This window comes from Podarcis bocagei (assembly GCF_964188305.1).
Source record: "Podarcis bocagei genome assembly, chromosome: W".
Taxonomy (NCBI): domain Eukaryota; kingdom Metazoa; phylum Chordata; class Lepidosauria; order Squamata; family Lacertidae; genus Podarcis; species Podarcis bocagei.
In genome coordinates, this window is record NC_138131.1 from 85,932,372 (window position 1) to 85,955,110 (window position 22,739).

The window sequence follows — 22,739 nt, forward strand, 5'->3', positions numbered from 1 at the left end:
TGTAAAGAAGGTACAGAGGAACTGCTCCACTTGCTCTGGGAAGCTGGCTACCGAGTTTCCCAGAAAAAGGCACAGTTATGTTTAGAAAAGGTCAAATATTTGGGCTTTGACATCTCACACCAACAACGAGCATTGAGGCCAGAGAGGAAAGAAGCTATTTGCCTTATCAAGGAACCTACCACAAGGAAACAACTCAGAGGATTCCTGGGAACAGCAGGGTTTTGTAGACTATGGATACCTGATTTCAGCAGTCTGGCCAAACCCTTACATGAAAGCACTCGAGGTGCAGAAAAGGACCCATTCGTATGGGGACCTGAGCAGCAACAAGCCTTTTTAGTTATCAAACAACGACTTATGGAGGCCCCAGCCCTTGGACTGCCTAATTCGGAAAAACCCTTTCAGCTGTATGTACATGAACAGAATGGGATTGCAGCGGCAGTCCTGACCCAGAGATTAGGAAGTTGGAACCGTCCAGTAGCTTATTTGTCAAAACAATTGGACTCAGTAGCAAAAGGATGGCCTCCATGCCTAAGGGCAGTAGCGGCCACTGCAAGCCTTGTCAAAGAAGCTGATAAATTTACCTTCGGCCAGACGATGTATGTGAATGTACCTCATGCTGTTCTGACACTCATGGAATATAAGGGTAGTTATTGGCTAACGAACCCAAGGATGGCTAGGTACCAAGGCCTATTGTGTGAAAATCCTAGGATTCATCTACGAGTAGTGAATATGCTCAATCCAGCGACTTTGCTGCCCCTACCAGAGGTAGATGATGAAGAATCACATGATTGTCTCCAAATAATGGATGAAGTTTATTCCAGTAGACCCGATCTGAAAGATGAACCATTGAAAAATCCAGATGTTGTATATTATACTGATGGTAGCAGTTACCTGCATGAAGGTGCCAGACGAGCAGGATATGCTGTGGTCACCAATGAGGAAGTTGTGGAAGCTGAAGCTTTGCCTGCTGGCACCTCAGCACAAAAAGCTGAACTTATAGGTTTAACTAGAGCTCTGCAATTGGCAGCCGGATGTAAGGCAAACATCTATACTGATTCTAAATATGCCTTCTTAACCCTGCATGCACATGGTGCTCTATGGAAAGAAAGAGGTCTAATAGGAGCCCACGGGAAGGCCTTGAAATATGGACCTGAAGTAGAAATCCTGTTAGAAGCAGTATGGGCTCCAGAACAGATTGCTGTAATGCACTGCAAAGGTCATGGACGAGGAAGGGATCCAATAACCAGAGGAAATCATGCTGCTGACAAAGCAGCCCGAGAGGCAGCCCAAAAGCCTGTGGGAGGATTTATAGCAGCCCTCATACCAGAGGTAGTTCCAGAAGAAGTTAAACCTCACTATACCCCAGAAGAGAGGAAGTGGGCTGAACAGGAAGGAGCAGTTGTGAAGGACGGTTGGATGATCCTGCCAGACAATAGGATTTATGTACCTCATCATCTAGCAGGCACAATTGTAAGAAATTATCATGAATCTACTCACCTTGGTGGTACTGCAACCAGAGAGAGTCTCAGTCGGAAGTTGTATATTATTAATCTATCACAATTAGCAACTTGCATTTCACAGAAATGTGTTCTTTGTGCTAAAAACAATCCCAGGCAGGGACCGGTACAACCTCCTGGAATCCAACATGTGGGATATGTCCCCATGGAAAGCCTAATTGTGGACTTCACAGAGCTGGTCCCTTCTAAGGGATTCAAGTATCTCCTTGTGTTTGTAGATACTCTTACCGGATGGGTTGAAGCTTTTCCCACCCGAACTGAAAAGGCACGAGAGGTAACTAAGAGACTCCTGACTGAATTGATCCCGAGGTTTGGATTACCTAGATGCATTGGAAGTGATAATGGGCCAGCGTTCATTGATCAAGTAGTACAAGAAGTATGTCGAGTCCTACAAGTGAAATGGAGACTGCATGCAGCCTATAGGCCTCAGAGTTCAGGGAAAACTGAAAGAATGAATCGGACTCTGAAAACCCAATTGGCAAAATTAACCCAGGAAACGGGATTGGGATGGGTAGATGTGTTATCCATAACACTGTTTCGTGTTCGGTGTGCACCCACAAAAAGACTTAAGTTGTCACCTTTTGAGCTCCTGTATGGGAGACCGCCCTCCTTTGTTCAGGATATTTCAGCTGATCTTAAACAAATAGGAGACCATGTGACACAGGGACAAGTGCAATCTCTCTCCCGTGTTTTTGTTTCTCTTAACAGGTGGGCCCTCGAGCGCACGCCGTGCAGCATTGCCGAGCCGATTCATCAGTTCCAGGCTGGCGATAGCGTATGGGTGAAAGAGTGGAAACGTGATCCACTTGCACCTAAGTGGCGTGGACCTTACACCGTCTTGCTCTCTACTCCAACAGCGGTGAAGGTAGCTGAGGTGACCCCCTGGATTCATCACTCCCGTTTGAAGAAGTCCGAAGGCAGTTGGACGTGCAAAGGTGACCCCTCTAATCCTCTTAAACTGACTCTCTCCAAAAACCCCTGTATCTAGCCCTACCGGGAACGGGCTAGGTCACGGGCAACATTAGACGACCGGCCTGCTGCAGCCACAACCTGGAAGCTGGCTGACCTGCGCACGCCTGAAGCTTGAGGAGCATCTGAACCAGCGATTGTGAAAGGAAAGATTCTCTTATACAATTAATTGACTGCCCCCCCCCTTGTGGAACAATTATCAGAGATATTACTCATTGGGGATCCTCGGGATATATGTTTTGGTCTTGGTGGTTCCCCATTTCTGTCACTGGGGGAATTATATTGGGACTAATATTTATTTGCTATCACAATAAGGTAATCTTTTGTGGAAGGAATGCATATGCTAGACATCAACATGATTTTATTATTAATCCTGATCCCTTGGGAAGGGGAAGGGTCCTTGAATCTGACCAAATTGACTAAATATGGATTCCGCCATGACCACAATATGTGGGTAGGTTTAGCTGAAATGGTAGCCAATGTTGCAAATAGGACCAATTGCCTTGTTTGCTCTCTTGGGCCAGATGATTCAGAGGGAGGTATGCCCTTATTACCGATACCATTAGATGCCATTGGTATGGTAAGCGAAATACCACACCAAACAGAAATACAGAATTTCCCCGGATGGAACTCAACTAAACCATTACGAGTTATACCTGTACAAGGGGAATTCTGTGTACATAAATCATCAGATGCAGCTGATTCTACCATGATAGGCTCTTCTCATTGTCACTATACTTGGGATAATATTAAGAATACCTGGGCACACGATACTACCTATCGAACTCGGAATACCTTGCCCTGTGCACCTCCTTTTATTCATGCATGGAAAGTGGTATGGAACATAACTGTGACAGAAAAAGGCAATCTAACATACTGCACTGTGAACTCTCTGCCTCTTTTGATATTTCGCCTTCTGTACTCCACGTACCAAAAACCTCAGACCCGATGGTTGTGGTGGATATGTGGAGAATGGGCATACAAGAAACTCCCCTCCAAATGGAGTGGGACTTGTTTCCTGGGATGGGTATTACCACCAATGTGGATTATGCCCACTAATTTGGCCAAGCGTACACGAAGAAACGCTGATATTTCTCATATAGCAGGAGGAAGTACCCAAAGTTGGAGCGGTACTGATGATTGGCCACCAGAGCGCATTATAGCCTATTATGATCCTGCCTCCTGGAATCCTGGTGAGCTCATACAAGGGGCACGGGATCCTATTTATAATCTAAACAGAATAATTCGATTGCAAGCAGTAGTGGAACTTGTAACCAATGCAACGGCCCAGAGTTTGAGACTTATTGCACAACAGTTGGATGAAAGTAGAGCCGCCATTTTGCAGCTGAAAATGGGAATGGATTATGTACTTGCCAAGCAGGGAGGCCTATGTGGAGTCTTGAACTTGACAGGGAATGCCTGTTGCTTTAACATTTCAGATAATGGTGAGGCAATCCGTGTGTTGGCCACAAAGATGGAGAATATAGCACATGTCCCAGTACAAACATGGGAAGGATGGGATATGGGATGGCTCACCAATTGGTTACCTAATGTCACAGGACTCAAAGGGATACTATTGTCTTGCTTGTTTTTCTTGACAGTAGTGGTAATGGTTTTATGTATGATGCCATGTATCATTTCATGTTTTAGAAGTACAATTAGCAAGATGGTTTCAAATGAAACTCTACCTCATATCATGGCCCTATACAGAGCTTTACCTCAGGAATATGATGAAGATCAAGCTATCAAGGACACTTGGGACGAAGGTCCTTGAGCTTGAAAGGGGGGAATGAGGCATCAGGCATAAGCCTGCATTTTATTAATGTTTGGTCAGGACTTGTATATTAAAGAGAGAGCTTAAAGATTTTAAAAAGTTTTATGCCAGGCAGACCAGCTGCTTAAGAAAACACTGGCAATGTTTTCCTCCTAGACAAGGGGCCCCCTTTTGATTTATAGCAGAAAACAATTCTCAAAGTCGTAAAAGCTGGAATTACAGACTGAGTAAGGACACTGACCCTACATGTTACAGAAGATAAAAAAAAGGCAGAGATAAATATAATTAATAGTTGGTAAATAGTAAAATAATACCAATGTGCCTCCCAGTAAAATGAGCTAGATCTTCTTTCTAAGGTTAAAGACCAAATGGAGAAGCATCTAGCTGGCAGAAAGAGAGGCTTTTTGGGAAGTCTTTTTAAAGCATTTTTGGGAAGTCTCTTTTTAAAAGCTGTTTCTTTCTTAAACTGAGAGAGTTTGAGGGCAATAAATGTTGGGAAGAGCTAATGGGAAAAGCAACTGGCTGGAGAAGGGGGGGGTGTAAACTGAAGAGGCTTCTTTTGAAACTGCTTTTTTTACTGAGTTCCCTTTTCTACTTTACAAAGACCTTATTCCTTTTAAGAGGCTACCTGTGTTGTGTATTAAATATATTGTCTTAAATGTAATTATGCAAAGGATTTAAGAAATGCTAGATTTCATATAGTTGTAAGAGTTGTATTTTGAAATTAAGTCAGCCACCAGTCTAGCCCCCCTGCCAGACAGGAAGACGCCATCCAAGCTGTCCTGATATATTAGTTGTCAGACATTTGTTTAGAAACCTTCAAATGAAGGAGATCTTTCAATGTTGATGTGAAACTCAAGATCCTTGACATATGTTTAAGATAAAAATTTAAGATTAACCATTTGTTTTAGAAGGCAATAGGGCAAGGAGGGCAAGAGGTGAGCTGGTAATTAAGATTCCTTGTTGAGACACATGTAAGATATATTACTACTTATTTGTCATTTATAGATGTAACAATATATAGCTCTTTGTGTTCCATATAAGGACAGGAGGATATGGGTGTATCTTTTAGGATTGGATATAGCAATCAGCCAATAGGAAATCCAACCAGGCTGATTGGACAGAGGCAGCCACAGGAGGAGCAAAGGGGGCTGGATTAAGGGAATATAAGGGCTGGCCATAATGGCAGGAGGCCAGGCCAGAGCTTGGTAACCATATACCACTGTGCCTCTCATTTATTTGTCTGACAAATAAATAATTATTTTAATTTCTCTATTGCTGCGTTGAATATTTCATTCCAGCTAAGCGTTAACCACAAGCAGGGTGCTACAGTATGACCAAAACCATTTCCCTTACTGTCTTCCTTAAATACATCTTGCAAAAGACGGTAAGTGTGCGGGAAAGAGAGTTTGAATCGGATTAGTCTGCTCTTGTATTTATGTTCCCCTAAACCAAGCATGTCCAAAGTCCACTTTGGGGGCCTTCCACCCATCTCTCCTAGATCTCAAAATGCATTGGTTTTGTCATATTTCCTGCTATCCTGCCAAAGAATTTAAATTTTCCCAATGTTCTTTTAGACCAGGCATGTCCAAAGTCCAGTTCAGGGGCCTAATCTGGCCCTCTGGTCGATTTAATCCGGCCCTCGTGGCGGTTTATTTACTAGGGCAAAACTTCCCCCCAAAAAGCTCAAGAACTTTAATCCTAAAAAAAGGTCAGCACCTCTGAGGTCAAATCCTTAAAAAAGGCTCAACAATTGTGGGGTTTTACTGTTAATATGCTTCTTCTTAATTGCATTTCACTATTAATATACTTCTTAATTGTATTTCAGTTCAACAATGACTTTGATAAAATACATCTTTTGTGACGTGCAGAAGGCTTGAGTTACCTATGAGGTGCAACAGTTACCATATAGCATATATTCAATATAAAAAACAGCAACAATTGGTTGTTGACAAAGGACAGCTGGCATATATATATAAAAGATATTAACTGATATGCATGCCATTCCAGATATAGCTATATAATCTCTACTGTTGGTAAGAGAAGAACTTTGGAGCAGGCATTTTCAAAAAAAGAGTTTTTTATGAACCGCTCTAATACCAAGTTACCGTCAGGAGCTGAGGGGCCGTATCAAACCTCAATCCAGCCATCACATCACAGAGCAGCCTTTTGGGCTCCTGTGAAAGACATACTAATATTCGTGTAAAAACTCTGTTTTGTGTTTCGAAGGTTGCCGAAGCCGAGGAATGCTACAATACAGCTCTCCGTTTATGTCCGACTCACGCGGATTCTCTTAATAACCTGGCGAACATCAAGCGAGAACAAGGGAATATCGAGGAGGCTGTCCGCCTCTACCGGAAAGCTCTTGAGGTACGTGCGTGGAGAATTACAACAATTAAATTGACATATAAGGGTTAGGCATGCGTACCCTGGACTCCTAGTCTGGGTCTTTTTAAAAATCGCCAATCAAATTTTTCTTGATCAATAACGGAAATAATGGTGAAGAAGTGAAAGTGAAGTAGCATTTTGAGGCTCGACAAAGCATGGTCCGATAAGTCCCTTTTGGAAGGAAGAGGGTCTGTCCCCCTTTTTATATTCCTAGGCCTCCTGGAATGACCAAAAATCTGCTTTTTCATCAGAAGAACAATGCAAGGTGTTAAGGAACGGTACAGAAATTGAAATAAAAGCTGGGCACATGCTGTTCTCTGTGTCGGCTGAGCTTGATCCCCTGACAGTCTTATTTTCTAACAGTATTTCCTATGCGTACGAAAAAGGCAGTTCATAGGCCCATTATTATTATTATTATTATTATTATTATTATTATTATTATTATTATTATTATTATTATCATTACCACAAATCATTCCAAACGGTGATTTATTTTGCAGCCAGCCCCTGCCACATTTGAGCATCAAAGAGGGGCTCTTTAAAATACGGCATTGGTCATTTGACAGTCTGATCTCCCAACAGTATTTCCTATGCATGCTAAAAAGGCAGTCCATAGGTTCCTCCTCCTCCTTAATTTTTGCAAGTCAATCCAAATGAGGATTTATTTCACGCCCACAACCTTTGAGCCTCAAAGAGCAGCCTCCATCTCTTTAGAATGCTTCTCAGGGAAACTAAGAGTGAGCTTCTTCCCCGCAGGTCTTCCCGGAGTTTGCAGCTGCGCATTCAAATTTAGCCAGTGTTTTGCAACAGCAGGGGAAGCTCCAGGAGGCCCTCATGCACTACAAGGAGGCCATCAGGTGAGCTTCCAAAGCCATGGGGAAAATAGATTGAAAGAGCTCCTCCTTACTGTATTTTAATCTTTTGCTGGAAGCCGCCCAGAGTGGCTGGGTATAAATAATAAATTATTGTTGCTGTTGTTAATAATTATTATTACTCCTCATGCGCTGGTCTGGTGCCTGTGGGAAAGCTCTCCTCTTGTGGATAAAGCACTTTCTCTTTTTCTTTTAGGTTTTTTTATTTTTTATTTTTATTTTTATTTTATTTTTTGTCCCTTGAAGGACAGCCAAATTTAAATAACAATTCGACACACAGCTGCGAGGCATTTGCGAGCTTTTTTGCGGAGAAGGTCCTGTTGCTCCGCCATGACCTCCCTGCCAATTTGGATACAATAAAGGAACTGGAGGCCCCTCGACTGTCCTCGGGTCCAGTATTGGACCACTTTGACCGGATATCTCCAGCCGATGTGGACAGACTCCTCCGAGCTGGAAAGCCCACCACCTGTCCTCTTGACCCGTGCCCGTCCTGGCTGATTAGAGCGTGCCCAGACAAGGTGCGGGCCCCCCTGGGGGATATCATCAATTTGTCCCTTGGCACTGGGATATTCCCAGGGGAACTGAAGGAGGCAGTGGTGTGTCTGCTCTTAAAGAAAACATCATTAGATCCTTTAGATCTATCCAATTACCGCCCGGTTTCGAATCATCTTCCATTCCTGGGTAAGGTGATTGAGAGAGCGGTTGCTGAACAGCTTGGTAGGTTTCTGGATGAAACATCTGCTCTCGATCCATTCCAGTCCGGCTTCCGCGCTGGTCATGGGACCGAGACGGCTCTGGTCCACTGCCTTGCCGACGTGGGGATCCAGGGCACAGTCCTTCAATGGCTGCGCTCGTTTCTCTCCGGTCGGGGACAGAGGGTGGCGCTTGGGGGGGGAATTGTCATCGCGCCACTCCTTGGTGTGTGGAGTGCCTCAGAGTGCGATACTCTCCCCGATGCTTTTTAACATCTTTATGCGCCCCCTCGCCCAGCTTGTCCGGAGTTTTTGGCTGGGTTGCCATCAGTATGCCGATGACACCCAACTCTATCTGTTGATGGATGGCCATCCTTACTCGGCCCCAGATACACTGACCAGATGTCTGGAAGCTGTGGCTGGATGGTTACGTGGGAGCCGGTTGAAGTTAAATCCTTCGAAGACAGAGGTCCTCTGGCTGGGACGGAGCGATATGGGATTGAGGGGGCAACTCCCATCTCTTGCATGGGTGCAATTAGTGCCAGCATCGTCCGTTAAGAGTTTGGGTGTAATCTTCGACACCTCCCTTTCCATGGAGGCGCAGATTACAGCTATAACAAAGGCGGCATTTTTTCATCTCCGCCAAGCTAAGCAGTTGGCTCCTTATCTCTCTCACCCTGACCTAGCCACTGTGATCCACGCGACGGTCACCTCCAGACTGGATTATTGTAACTCGCTCTACGTGGGGCTGCCCTTGAGACTGACCCAGAAACTCCAGCGGGTGCAGAATGCCGCGGCGAGACTCCTTACGGGGTCTTTGCTGCGAGATCATATCCATCCGGTGCTGTACCAGCTGCACTGGCTCCCGGTGGAGTACAGGATCAGGTTTAAGGTGCTGGTTTTAACCTTTAAAGCCCTATACGGCCTAGGACCCTCGTACCTATGGGACTGCCTCTCCTGGTATGTCCCACAGAGAAATTTACGGTCTGCAAATAAAAACACCCTAAAGATCCCAGGTCACAGAGAGGTTAGGTTGGCCTCAACTAGAGCCAGGGCTTTCTCGGCTGCGGCTCCAATCTGGTGGAACGCTCTGTCACAAGAGACTAGGGCCCTGTGGGACCTGACATCCTTCCGTAGGGCCTGCAAGACAGAGCTGTTCCACCAGGCCTTTGGTCAGGGCGCAGACTGACTCCCTCCTCTGGCAACCTGCACAGAATTTTGCTTGATGGTTGCCATTAATTTGATTTTAATTTGATTTAATTAATTTTATAATGAATGTTTTAAAATGTTGGACTATTTTGATTGTTGTTAGCCGCCCTGAGCCCGGCTTCGGCTGGGGAGGGCAGGATATAATATATTATTATTATTATTATTATTATTATTATTATTATTATTATTATTATTATTATTCAGTTTTTTTATTTTATCATTTTATTTCCATACACTCCAAACATTTTCAATATATACAATACTGGGATTATACAAACCCTTGGACTCTCCCCCACCCCCCACCCCCCGTTTCCATATTTTGCCATCTTTTCTTGCATGTAATTACAATGATTCGTTCTATTCCATTTCCTTATTTGCTACTTTGGCTTCATCAATGTTATATCAATCCTGCCTGTGGAAAACCATCTAATTCGATTTTAATTTGATCCTGATTTGTTTTTAGGAGGTAATTTAATTATTGTTTGATTTTATACTAATGTTATATATTTGATGTTAGCTGCCCTAAGACCGGTTTCGGCCAGGGAGGGCGGGATACAATTATTATTATTATTATTATTATTATTATTATTATTATTATTATTATTATTATTATTATTATTATTATTTCTAAATATGTATCTTTAAGGTATTCAATAAATTTTTCCCATTCTTGTTTAATTTTTTTTTATATATAAATAGTTTTTATTAAGTTTTAGCATTTTATATTCAACACAAACATCATTCTTGCAGACAGCATAGATGAATCCCAATCTCCCCCAGCTTCCCTCTTCTGGTTTTTTAAATATTTACTTCTCCTGCCTATCTCATTCTCCCTTAATTTTGCCATCTTTGAACTAACGATGGTTATATCCTTAAGGTTTTTGCACCATGCTTTTTCACATTTCATCTTCATTATTTTCCCCATTTTGTCCTTTTAACTTTTTTCTTTGCTTAAATTTCCTATCATCTTGATGTCTGATCTTCACAGTCATTTTGATAATCCACTCTTCTTTTGTTGGGACCTTCTCTTCCTTCCACATCCGGGCTAAGAACATTCTGGCATAAATAGAATACACTGTCTTTTTAGGTCTCTTGGTATTTCTTCACCCGTTAAACCTATTAGAAAGGCTTCTGGTTTTTACACAAATGTTCTCTCCCCCCCCCCCCAGTTAATTATACAGTGGTACCTTGGTTCTCAAACTGAATGTGTTCCAAAACCAAGGTGCATTTTCCCATAGAAAGTCATGCAAAACGGATTAATCCGTACCAGACTTTGAAAAACAATCCCTAAAACAGCCATTTAACATGAATTTTACTATCTAACGAGACCACTGATCCCTAAAATGAAAGCAGTCATCCATGTACTGTACTCTAAAATAAATACAACAGTCTTGTAAATGATAAAAATGAAAATTATTTTTTTTCCTCACCTGCACTGATGATAGTCATTGTTCGGATGGGGACCGGGGCTTCTATCCGTTTCTGCAATCACACAATCAATCAATCAATCAATCAATCAGTAACTAAACTGGGATCCGCACAGTCGCAAAAACAAATGAACCAAAAAAGCCTCCGAAACAAAAACACCACATAAATTGCAAAAACCAAAGCACCAAACTTAATCTGTTCCCGAAGTCTGTTTGATTGGTGCAGGCGCCCCAGAAAGAATAGCTGACAGCCAAATTTGATGTTTGGCTTCCGAAAAACGCCTGGAAACTGGAACACTTTTTCTGGGTTTTCGGCATTTGGGAACCAAAGCGTTTGAGTAGTAGTAATAATAATAATAATAATTTGTTTTTGTTTGTATCCCACCCTCGCCGGCCAAGGCTGGGCTCAGAGCAGCTAACATCATAAAAACAACACAACGAGCCTAAAAGCAGACATCAAGTAATTCAAATAAAAATTAATTCAGACAAGTTAAAATCCGGGCAGGTGGCAATTATTAGGGTGGAATTGAGAGTGATTAATAATTGCCAGAATTGAGGAGCATGGAATTTCCCAAAAGGAAAGTGCTGCTTGTCCGTATGAAGAGGATGCCACAATGCTGAACCTTTCTGTATAAAAAACCTTCTGTATAAAGAAACCTGTATAAAAAACATTTGAGAACCAAGGTCTCACTGTCTCACATGACCACTAGGGTGGTTCATAAAAAAACACTTTTTTGAAGATGCCTGCTCCCAAGGTCTTATCTTACTACACTAGGGATTATATAGCTATATCTGAAATTTTGTGCATATCAGTTAATATCTCAACCCTCCATGAAAATAGCTGTTTTCTTGGACGTTTTCCTATTTTGTGAAGGCTTTGGAGAAGGCATTTTTTAAAAAAGTTTTTTTAATGAACTGCCCTAAAGACCACCGTATAGGATAGAAAGAGCCTTCTTGACCCTTACATTTCCAGCGTAACTTCAGAGTATTTTTGTACCAAAATGGCACTTTTTCTCTCCCCCTCCATGTCAGAATCAGTCCCACTTTTGCAGACGCCTATTCCAACATGGGGAACACCTTGAAGGAAATGCAAGACGTCCAGGGAGCTCTGCAATGCTACACAAGAGCAATCCAGATAAATCCTGCGTTTGCCGATGCCCACAGCAACCTCGCTTCCATCCATAAGGTAAGCTTTGTGTCTCTGCTAAATCTATTTTTTTTAAAAAAAAACTGGGGGGGGGGCAGCAGGGGAATCTTAGTTTTTACAAAAGGAAAACAACTGGCAAAAGCCGTCCCAAACCGAGATGGGGCACAAAAAGAAAAAGGGGAGAATTGGAATTTATGCTGGAAGTGTGAGGAGGCAGAGGGCACGCCGATACGTTTATGGTGGGGCTACAGAAACGTTAAAAAATTCATGAGGAAATAAAAAAGATGATCAGAATTAATTTAGAGGGGAAAACCAGAGGCATATTTACTGAGTATAAGAGGTAAAGAAATACCACAAGATGGGAAGATATTATTCTTATACGCGACAGCTGCAGCAAGGCTACTCCTTGCACAAAACTGGAACAGGAAATATATACCCACAAAGGATGACTGGATAAAGAAACTAATTGAATTTATAGAACTGGCAAGGTCAAGTGCAGTAATAAGGTACCAATCAAACTGGAAAATAAAAATATAATGGAAATGGTTTGAAGATTATGTGTTCAAGTACTGCTCAAAAACTAACATGTTGATATGTTTGGTTTAATGTTTGTAAATCTGGTTTATAATAATAATAAATAGTAAGTTAAAAGAGTTAAGAAATATAAATTTAGATAAAAATTGCAATGTGAATGTGAGTGAAGGAAGTCACGTGGGTATTTGGGTAAATGCTGAGTTGTGTATAGGGTTAGATGTGGGGAATCCATATATGTAATGTATAGTGTTGAAAATGTACGGCAACTAGCATGTAAAATGAAATCAAAAATAAATAAATAAATAGGGGGGAAATAAAAATGGCAATGTGAAATATTATATAGGAGGGTGAGGGGCGGTGGAGGGAAGCCACGAGGGTGGTTTTAATGTCTGAAATTTTGGGTGGTAGGGTAATACGAATTTTGTTTTGTGTCTATGTGTTTGTTTGTAAATAATTTTTTTAAAAGGAAAATGAAAAAATTGCTATTTTTACTTTGAAATAAAAATGGGGGGGGGAGGTCTTATACGGGTGATTGGGTGGGTGAATGGCTCATTTTCTTAAATTTGAGCCCCCCCAAATAGAGGGTGGCTTATATAGACGGAAAGTATGGTGGAGTTCCACACCCAAAAATCTCATTGTGACTTCCAATCACCCCTACGTCACATTTCCGATGGCGCCCTTTTGCTCGTCTCTCCTAGATCTCAAAATGCATTGGTTTTGTCATATTTCCTGCTGTCCTTTGTCAATCCACACCTGCCAAAGAATTTAAATTTTCCCAACATTTTTTTTTAGACCACACATGTCCAGCGTGTGGCCGGGGAGCGTAACCTGGTTTACTTACTGGGGCAACCCCCCCCCCCCCAAATGCTCAACAACTTCAATCCTAAAAAGAGCTCAACAACCTTGGGGTTAAATCCTAAAACAGCTCAACAAATTTGCCCCGCCCTCATGTCAAATCTGGCCCTCTTTGGGAAAATTTGGGCACCCCTGTAAATTTAGACAATACAGTCCTATCTCGGGTTAAATATGCTTCAGGATGAATATTTTTGGGTTGCGCTCCGCAGTGACCCAGAAGTAACGGAGCACGTTACTTGCGGGTTTCGCCGCATGCACAGACCCTCAAAATGATGTCATGCGCAGAAGCGGCGAATTGCGACGTGCAGATGCGGGTTGCATTCGCTTCAGGATGCGAACGGGGCTCCGGAACGGATCCCATTCACATCCAGAGGTACCACTGTACTCTGCAAGTGTCCTGTTCTCTATGAAATGTTTCTTCCAAAACCTCTCGTAATTCTGCCTGTATTATAATCTTGCTAATTCTGCGTATTTTAGCCTTTTTGCTAGCTACGCCAACTTAGTAGGGATGGGATTCTCCTTTCCATCCTTTGTCTGTTAAGATTCTCGCTGCGGCTATTGTAGACACTGTGACTTGCCATTGTTTTATAACCATTTATTGTAACATTTATTCTATGATCAATTACAATAATCATTCATTGTAATATTCATTTATTGTACGATTAATTACAATTTATTGTAATTGTTAAGAGTAGGTTTCTATTGAATTTTTACATGCTGATACTCAATATTATTCTATAGCATGGGGAGGCAAACTACGGCCCCATGGCCTTCTCAATCTAGCCGGGAGTCGGCATGTTTTGACACGAGTATAATGTGTCCTTTTATTTAAAATGCACCTCTGGGTTATTTGTGGGACATAGGAATGCGTTCCTTTTTCCCCCTCCCCAAAATCTAGTCTGGCCCCCACAAGGTCTAAGGGACAGTGGACGGCCCCCTGCTGAAAAAGTTTGCCGACCCCTGTTCTATTCCAATGATTGTTGAATGTTACTTTATAAGTCTACCAGGTGTGGATCATCGTGCCTTCTGTCTGTTCTTCATCTTTGGTTTTGATGGTTGAGAAAAAAAGCTAGTGGCAATTGCTGAAATATCCCTCCCTTTCTAGGATTCCGGAAACATCCCAGAGGCAATTGCTTCGTATCGCACCGCCTTGAAACTGAAGCCGGATTTTCCTGATGCTTACTGCAACCTGGCGCACTGTTTGCAGGTGAGGCAGAGTTTTAAGGGCCAACACTCCCAGGGTTTCCGGCATTTGGGAACCGAGGCGTTTGAGTCCCAAGGTACCACGGTAATGGTAAAAGCGTCACCTAATACAGGAATTGTCCAATGTCACTTTAGAGACCAACTCAGTTTGTTCTGTGTCTAAGCTTTCATGTGCAGGCAGACTTATTCAGATACACTGAAGCGGAAGTCCCCACACCCTGATATTTAGAGGGAGGGTGGGGCGGGGTATTTCTCTGAACGGTAGTAGGACTCAATCGGTATGGTCAACCTGTGGACGACTGTGTCTCATTACATATCCTAGAATCATAGAATCATAGAATCATAGAGTTGGAAGAGACCACAAGGGCCATCGAGTCCAACCCCCTGCCAAGCAGGAAACACCATCAGAGCACTCCTGACATATGGTTGTCAAGCCTCTGCTTAAAGACCTCCAAAGTAGGAGACTCCACCACACTCCTTGGCAGCAAATTCCACTGTCGAACAGCTCTTACTGTCAGGAAGTTCTTCCTAATGTTTAGGTGGAATCTTCTTTCTTGTAGTTTGGATCCATTGCTATCCTAAATATCCTAAAACTATTTCTTGTAGTTTGGATCCATTGCTATCCTAAATATCCTAAAACTATTTCAGGTCATCTGCGTACCATCCCTTGTTTTTTCAGTCATTCACAGTTGCCAGCAGGTGGACTTATACCATTGACTCCTACTACCCTTCGGAGAAAAACCCCAACTCACCCTCCCACTATATATCAGGGTCTGGGGGCTTCTCCTTACTCTTATATAGCAGGGTCTGGGGACTTCTCCCTCTGTATATCAGGGTCTGGGGACTTCCGCTTCAGTGTATCTGAAGAAGTGTGCATGCACACAAAAGCTTATATCAGGCATCCCCAACCTGCGCCCCCCCCCGATGTTTTGGCCTACAACTCCCATGATCCCTAGCTAACAGGACCAGTGGTCGGGGATGATGGGAATTGTAGTCTAAAACATCTGGAGGGCCGAAGGCTTGGGGTGCCTGGCTTATACCAAGAACAAACTTTGTTGGTCTCTAAGGCACTACTGGACAATTTTTATATATATTTTGACTTCATCAGACCAATACGGCTACCTACCTGAATCTAGAACCCTGGTTTTCTTTGCCCCCTTTCAGATCGTCTGTGATTGGACCGATTACGACGAGAGAATGAAGAAGCTTGTCAGTATTGTGGCTGACCAGCTGGAGAAGAACCGGCTCCCTTCGGTGCACCCCCATCACAGCATGCTGTATCCACTGTCTCACGGCTTCCGAAAGGCTATTGCCGAGAGACATGGGAACCTTTGCCTGGACAAGGTGGGTCTATGCTGTGAAGAGGTGTGCGCCGCTCCGTTCCGTCAGAGTTTGAATGCTTTCATGTTGGCTTTGGATATATAATAATATATAATAATTTATTATTTCTACCCTGCCCATCTGTCTGGGTATCCTCAGCCACTCTGGGTGGCTGCCAACCAAATATTAAAAACACAAGGCAGCATTAAATATTTAAAAACTTCCCTAAACAGGGCTGCCTTCAGATGTCTTTTAAAAGTGAGATAATTGCTTATTTCTTTGACATCTGATGGAAGGGCGTTCCACAGGGCGGCCGTCACCACGAGAAGGCCCTCTGCCTGCTTCCCTGTAACTTGGCTTCTTGCAGGGAGGGAAGCGCCAGAAGGCCTTCGGGAGAGGGACCCCGGTGTCCGGGGTGGAGATGCTCCTTCAGGTCTACTGGGCCGAGGCCATTGAGGGCTTTCAAGGTCAGCACCGACACTATGAATTGTGCTTGGAAACGTACTGGGAGCCAAAGCAGATCTCTTGGGACCGGTGGTATGTGGTCTCAGTCAGACTGGATTTAAATCCTTTATTTTACAGAAAGGTTTGATCTTGCTGGCATCCTCTTAATATTGACAACCAGAGGAAAGTTTCATCTGCTGGGCTGTTTAGGGCTTTCAAGGTCAGCACCAACACTTTGAATTGTGCCCGGAAACGTACTGGGAGTCAATGCAGGTCTTTCAAGACTGGTGTTATGTGGTCTCTGCAGCTGTTCACGGCCCCCAGTCTGGCTACCACATTCTGGATTAATTGCAGTAAGGTAGCCCCACATAGAGCGCATTGCAGTCGTCCAAGCTGGAGATAACAAGAGCATGCGCCACTCTGGCAAGAGAGTCCGTGGGCAGGGAGGGTCTTATCCTGCATCCCAGATAGAGCTGCCCTGGACACAGAACAGACCTGTGCCTCCATGGGTCCAAAATGACCCCCAGACTGTGCAGCTGGTCCTTCAGGGGCACAGTTGCCCCGTTCAGGACCAGGGAGTCCCCCCCACCCGCCCACACACCACAGAACTTCAGTCTTGTCAGGATTCAACCTCAACCAGTTAGCTGCCATCCATCCTCCAACCGCCTCGAGGCACCCGCGCAGGAACTCCACCGCCTTTGCCGGCTCTGATTTGAAAGAGAGGTAGAGCTCTCTATCAGGCTTCCTCAACCTTGGCCCTCCTGATGCTTTTGGCCTACAGCTCCATGGTCCCTAGCTAGCAGGTCTAGTGGTCAGGGATGATGGGCACTGTAGTTTGAAAACAGCTGGAGGGCCAAGGTTTAGGAAGCCTGCTCTGTATTGGCGCCAATGGCTGTTAAGCGAAAAAATTCCAGGGTGAGTGACTCCTTGACAGCCTAGCTCACCGGGGCACTTGTCCCCCATGGGTCCATGCTGTCAGTAAAAGGAGGAAGTCCCAGCCCGGTAATTTGGAGCAAAACAGTGGTCAGTAGACCATGATTCTTACTGTTGCACCACAGGTCTGCCCAGGAGTAAGAACCCCGAGCATGGGGCAATGTCAACTTTTAAAACTTCCTTCTTCCCCCCAGAATACACTTCAAGCAGCATCGTTGATACATCATCACTACATCACTAGCACATCACAAATGAGGAGGGGTATACAAGGGTTATGCATTCACTATGAGGTCCCTTTATCAGACCCCTTAAATCTCCATCACTGAAAGAACAATAAAACTCTTGACACGTCCTTTCCCACTGGACTTGTCTGGAGATGGGCATTCAGAACACCTGCCTTGCTAAACTGCCTTGGCAGATGTCTATGGTTGCCCCCTTGGTCTCTCCCTCGGTGGGGTGCCGTGTATGTGCTCTCAGGCTTGGGGAATTCTGGCGGGATGCCCTGTTCCTGCTGCCTACATGACTTCCTGCTTCTTGGCTCATGGAGGGAGGTGGAGCCCAAATTCGTTCAAATGGCGGAATGAGGAGAGTCGGTTAAAGCATAGATTTTCTGCGTGTCTTTCTTGGGCTGTCAAGTCAAAGGTATGTATATTTGTAACATTGGAACAACTTCAAAGATGTGGCCTCATGTCCCCCACCCCCATGTCATTTCCGTAACCCGGCTTTCTTGAATCCCCTTGCTAAATCAACGTGCTCCACAAGCCGCCTTACGAGCACCCCAAGGACCTGAAAGGCAGTGAGGGCCGGCTCCGCGTTGGCTACATGAGCTCTGACTTTGGGAACCACCCCACCTCCCATCTCATGCAGTGAATCCCAGGCATGCACAATTCGGACAAATTTGAGGTGAGGTGCACAAGAGGGCAGCTGTGTGAGTAGCTCAGGCAGCAGAGCGCTGAGACTCTGAATCTTGGGGTCATGGGTACGAGCCCCACGTTGGGCCAAACGAATGAATACAGCCTAGGACCGCCTCTCCACGGAGGATCTAACAGTCTGCAAATAAAAAAATGTTAGAGGTCCTGGGCTTCAGGGAGATTAGGCTGGCCTCGACCAGGGCCAGGGCCTTTTCAGCCTTGGCCCCGGCCTGGTGGAACTCTCTGCCACAAGAGATCAGGACCCTGTGGGATCTGACATCTTTCTGCAGGGCCTGTAAGATGGAGTTGTTCCGCCGGGCCTTTGGTTCAACCTGACTCCCCTTCTCTTTTTGTGTAAGGACTAGTATGAAAGAGGCCTCCCAGTGTTCTCACAGGCCCATATAAGAGTTGGGCCTGATGAGCGTTTACTGTTCCCAACCCTAATCCTGCGGAAAGCCATCTAATTGGATTTGAATTTGATCCTGGCTTGTTTTCAGGAGGTAATTTCGTTATTGCTTGATTTTATACCAGTGTTACATATTTGGTGTTAGCCTCCTTGAGCCCGGTTTCGGACGGGGAGGGCAGGATACAAATAAAAGTTTTTTTTATTTTTTATTTATTATTATTATTATTATTATTATTATTATTATTATTATTAATTATTATTATTATTATCATCATCATCATCATCATTATCATTATCCTCTTAATTTGCATCAGCCCTTGGTTGTAGCAATAAAACAACGAGATGATCTGCAAGGAATAGAAATGAAAAATCAATGATATCAAATACATTTGAGGGTTTTGAATCGAGAGTGGACCTTATTCTGACTGCCCCAGCTCAAAACCCGGCCGCCTTTGCCGTCACCTGCTCCTCTTGATCTGCCAAGAGAGGACTCTGGGGTAGTGGTTGGGCAACCCGGAACAGGCAATAAAGGAGGGGTAATCATCTCACGACAAACCTAGACAGCATCTTAAAAAGCAGAGACACCACCTTGCCAACAAGGTCAGTATAGTAAAAGCTATGTTTTCCCAGTAGTGATGTATGGAAGTGAGAGCTGGACCATAAAGAAGGCTGATCGCCGAAGAATTGATGCTTTTGAATTATGATGCTGGAGGAGACTCTTGAGAGTCCCATGGACTGCAAGAAGATCAAACCTATCCATTCTGAAGGAAATCAGCCCAGAGTGCTCACTGGAAGGACACATCCTGAAGCTGAGGCTCCAAGACTTTGGCCACCTCATGAGAAGAGAATCATAGAATCATAGAGTTGGAATAGACCACAAGGGCCATCGAGTCCAACCCCCTGCCAAGCAGGAAACACCATCAGAGCACTCCTGACATATGGTTGTCAAGCCTCTGCTTAAAGACCTCCAAAGTAGGAGACTCCACCACACTCCTTGGAAGCAAATTCCACTGTCGAACAGCTCTTACTGTCAGGAAGTTCTTCCTAATGTTTAGGTGGAATCTTCTTTCTTGTAGTTTGGATCCATTGCTCCGTGTCCGCTTCTCTGGAGCAGCAGAAAACAACCTTTCTCCCTCCTCTATGTGACATCCTTTTATATATTTGAACATGGCTATCATATCACCCCTTAACCTCCTCTTCTCCAGGCTAAACATGCCCAGCTCCCTTAGCCGTTCCTCATAAGGCATCGTTTCCAGGCCTTTGACCATTTTGGTTGCCCTCCTCTGGACACGTTCCAGTTTGTCAGTGTCCTTCTTGAATTGTGGTGCCCAGAACTGGACACAATACTCTAGGTGAGGTCTGACCAGAGCAGAATACAGTGGCACTATTACTTCCCTTGATCTAGATGCTATACTCCTATTGATGCAGCCCAGAATTGCATTGGCTTTTTTAGCTGCTGCGTCACACTGTTGGCTCATGTCAAGTTTATGGTCAACCAAGACTCCTAGATCCTTTTCACATGTACTGCTCTCAAGCCAGGTGTCCCCCATCTTGTTTTTGTGCCTCTCATTTTTTTTGCCCAAGTGTAATACTTTACATTTCTCCCTGTTAAAATTCATCTTGTTTGTTTTTGCCCAGTTCTCTAATCTGTCAAGGTCGTTTTGAAGTGTGATCCTGTCCTCTGGGGTGTTAGCCACCCCTCCCAGTTTGGTGTCATCTGCAAATTTGATCAGGATGCCCTTGAATCCATCATCCAAGTCGTTGATAAAGATGTTGAATAAGACCGGGCCCAAGACAGAACCCTGTGGCACCCCACTAGTCGCTCTTCTCCAGGATGAAGAGGAACCATTGATGAGAACCCTTTGGGTTCGGTCAGTCAGCCAGTTACAAATCCACTGAGTGGTAGCATAGTCAAGACCGCATTTTACCAGCTTCTTTACAAGAATATCATGGGGCACCTTGTCAAATGCCTTGCTGAAATCAAGGTAGGCTACATCCACTGCGTTCCCTTCATCTACCAGGCTTGTAATTCTGTCAAAAAAGGAGATCAGGTTAGTCTGACATGACTTATTTTTCAGAAATCCATGCTGACTATTGGTATCACAGCATTCCTTTCTAGGTGCTCACAGACTGTTTGCTTCATGATCTGCTCCAGAATCTTCCCTGGTATTGATGTCAGACTGACTGGGCGATAATTATTTGGGTCCTCTCTTTTCCCCTTTTTGAAAATGGGGACAACATTTGCCCTCCTCCAGTCTGCCGGGACTTTGCCTGTTCTCCAGGAATTCTCAAAGATGACTGCCAGTGGTTCTGAGATCACATCTGCCAGTTCTTTTAATACTCTTGGATGCAGTTCAGCTGGCCCTGGAGACTTGAATACATCTAAACTAGCCAAGTATTCTTGTACTATCTCCTTAGTTATTCTGGGCTGTGTTTCCTTTGCTGAATCATTTGCTCCAAATTCTTCAGGTCGGGCATTGTTTTCTTTATCGGAGAAGACTGAGGCAAAGAAGGCATTGAGGAGTTCAGCCCTTTCTGTGTCCCCTGTTTGCATTTCACCATCTTCTCCTCTGAGTGACCCCACTGTTTCTTTGTTCTTCCTTTTGCTACGAACATACCCATAAAAGCCTTTTTTGTTGCTTTTAACCTCTCTAGCCAGCCTGAGTTCATTCTGTGCTTTAGCTTTTCTGACTTTGTGTCTACACGTGCTGGCTATTTGTTTGAATTCCTCTTTGGTGGTTTCCCCCCTTTTCCAGTTTTTGTACACATCCTTTTTTAATCTTAACTCAGTTAAAAGTTCTTTAGATAGCCACCCTGGCTTCTTTAGGCACCTTCCATGTTTCAGTCTCATTGGTATTGCCTGACGTTGTGCTTTTACTATCTCCCTCTTAACAAACTCCCAGCCATCATGAACTCCCTTTCCTTTTAGTATTACTGTCCATGGGATCTCACCCAGCATTTCCTGGATTTCCTGGAAAAGACCCTGGTGTTGGGAAAGATGGAGGGCACAAGGAGAAGGGGACAACGGAGGACGAGATGGTGGGACAGTGTTCTCGAAGCTACCAGCATGAGTTGGACCAAACTGCGGGAGGCAGTGGAAGACAGAAGTGCCTGGCATGCTCTGGTCCAGGGGGTCACGAAGAGTTGGACACGACTAAACAACAACACAATCATCTTGGTGATGCAGATCAGGTGCTGGAGAGTCGAAATGGGACGGTGGGAAATTTCCTGATAGCAGTCAAGTTGTTCTGACACTTGAGATCATTTAGGCACTGACAGATTAGACCAGGCATCCCCAGCCGTCGGCCCTTCAGATGTTTTGGACTACAATTCCCATCATCCCTGACCACTGGTCCTGTGAGGTAGGGATCATGGGAGTTGTAGGACAAAAACATCTGGAGGGCCGCAGGTTGGGAATGCCTGGATTAGACTGTTTGCTTGACCAAAATCCAAAGTCAGTATCTGTTGTGGGGATAAGCCACAAGAGGGAAGCTCTTTGGCAAAGATTCCCACATTGCAGGGGGTAAGCCTAGATGAGCCTCGTGGCCCTTTCAAACTCCCTAGTTCTATGATTATATATTAGCAATTGCTTCATCATTGAGGAAAGCTGTGATGGTTCATGCGCTTCGTAAATTCTGGCCTTTTCCTGCGATGTTTGGGAAAGATGGGCTTTGTCTACTGTTTATCGGCCTGTGTTTTGCTGCGCCTCACGTGCTTCCTGCTCAAGTGACCCTCAAATGTATTTTATACAATGGACTTTTTATTTCCATTCTTGATTGATATTTATTACGGCCATTGGCCCGTCACACGACAGTTTCCCACCAACATATATATACTTAAACCTCCAAATTTAAAACAGCTAAAAACTTACAAGAACAGACAAGAACCAAAGCAAAATAAGCAAAAGACCCAACAAAACATACATTACAATAAATTTGCAACATAGACATCGTCTTCTGCTCATAAATTAATAAAAGACATCAGTGGTGATATCACCTAGTTACATCCTAAAACATATATCATGGTTTAAAAGGGTCATCCGAGCCGCACAGGAGTCCGTTTTTCTTCTTTAGGGATAGGACGCTGATCAAGAATCTGGCAACCGTGAGTGATCTTAGGGGATCTTCATCATTTAGTA

At 44.1% G+C, this 22,739-nt stretch overlaps 1 protein-coding gene across 1 annotated transcript in view; it reads left to right on the top strand.

The window, feature by feature from the left end:
• Positions 1–11,914: 11,914 nt before the first annotated feature.
• Positions 11,915–22,739, top strand: part of LOC308578161 (uncharacterized protein) — a gene marked incomplete at both ends in the record, with an annotated part of 148,440 nt that continues 137,615 nt past the window's right edge. Inside the window, 3 exons of the mRNA XM_081178420.1 lie at positions 11,915–12,034; positions 14,490–14,591; positions 15,752–15,931. Coding sequence (XP_081034546.1) covers positions 11,915–12,034; positions 14,490–14,591; positions 15,752–15,931 — 402 coding nt within the window. The remainder of the gene's footprint in view (positions 12,035–14,489; positions 14,592–15,751; positions 15,932–22,739) is intronic.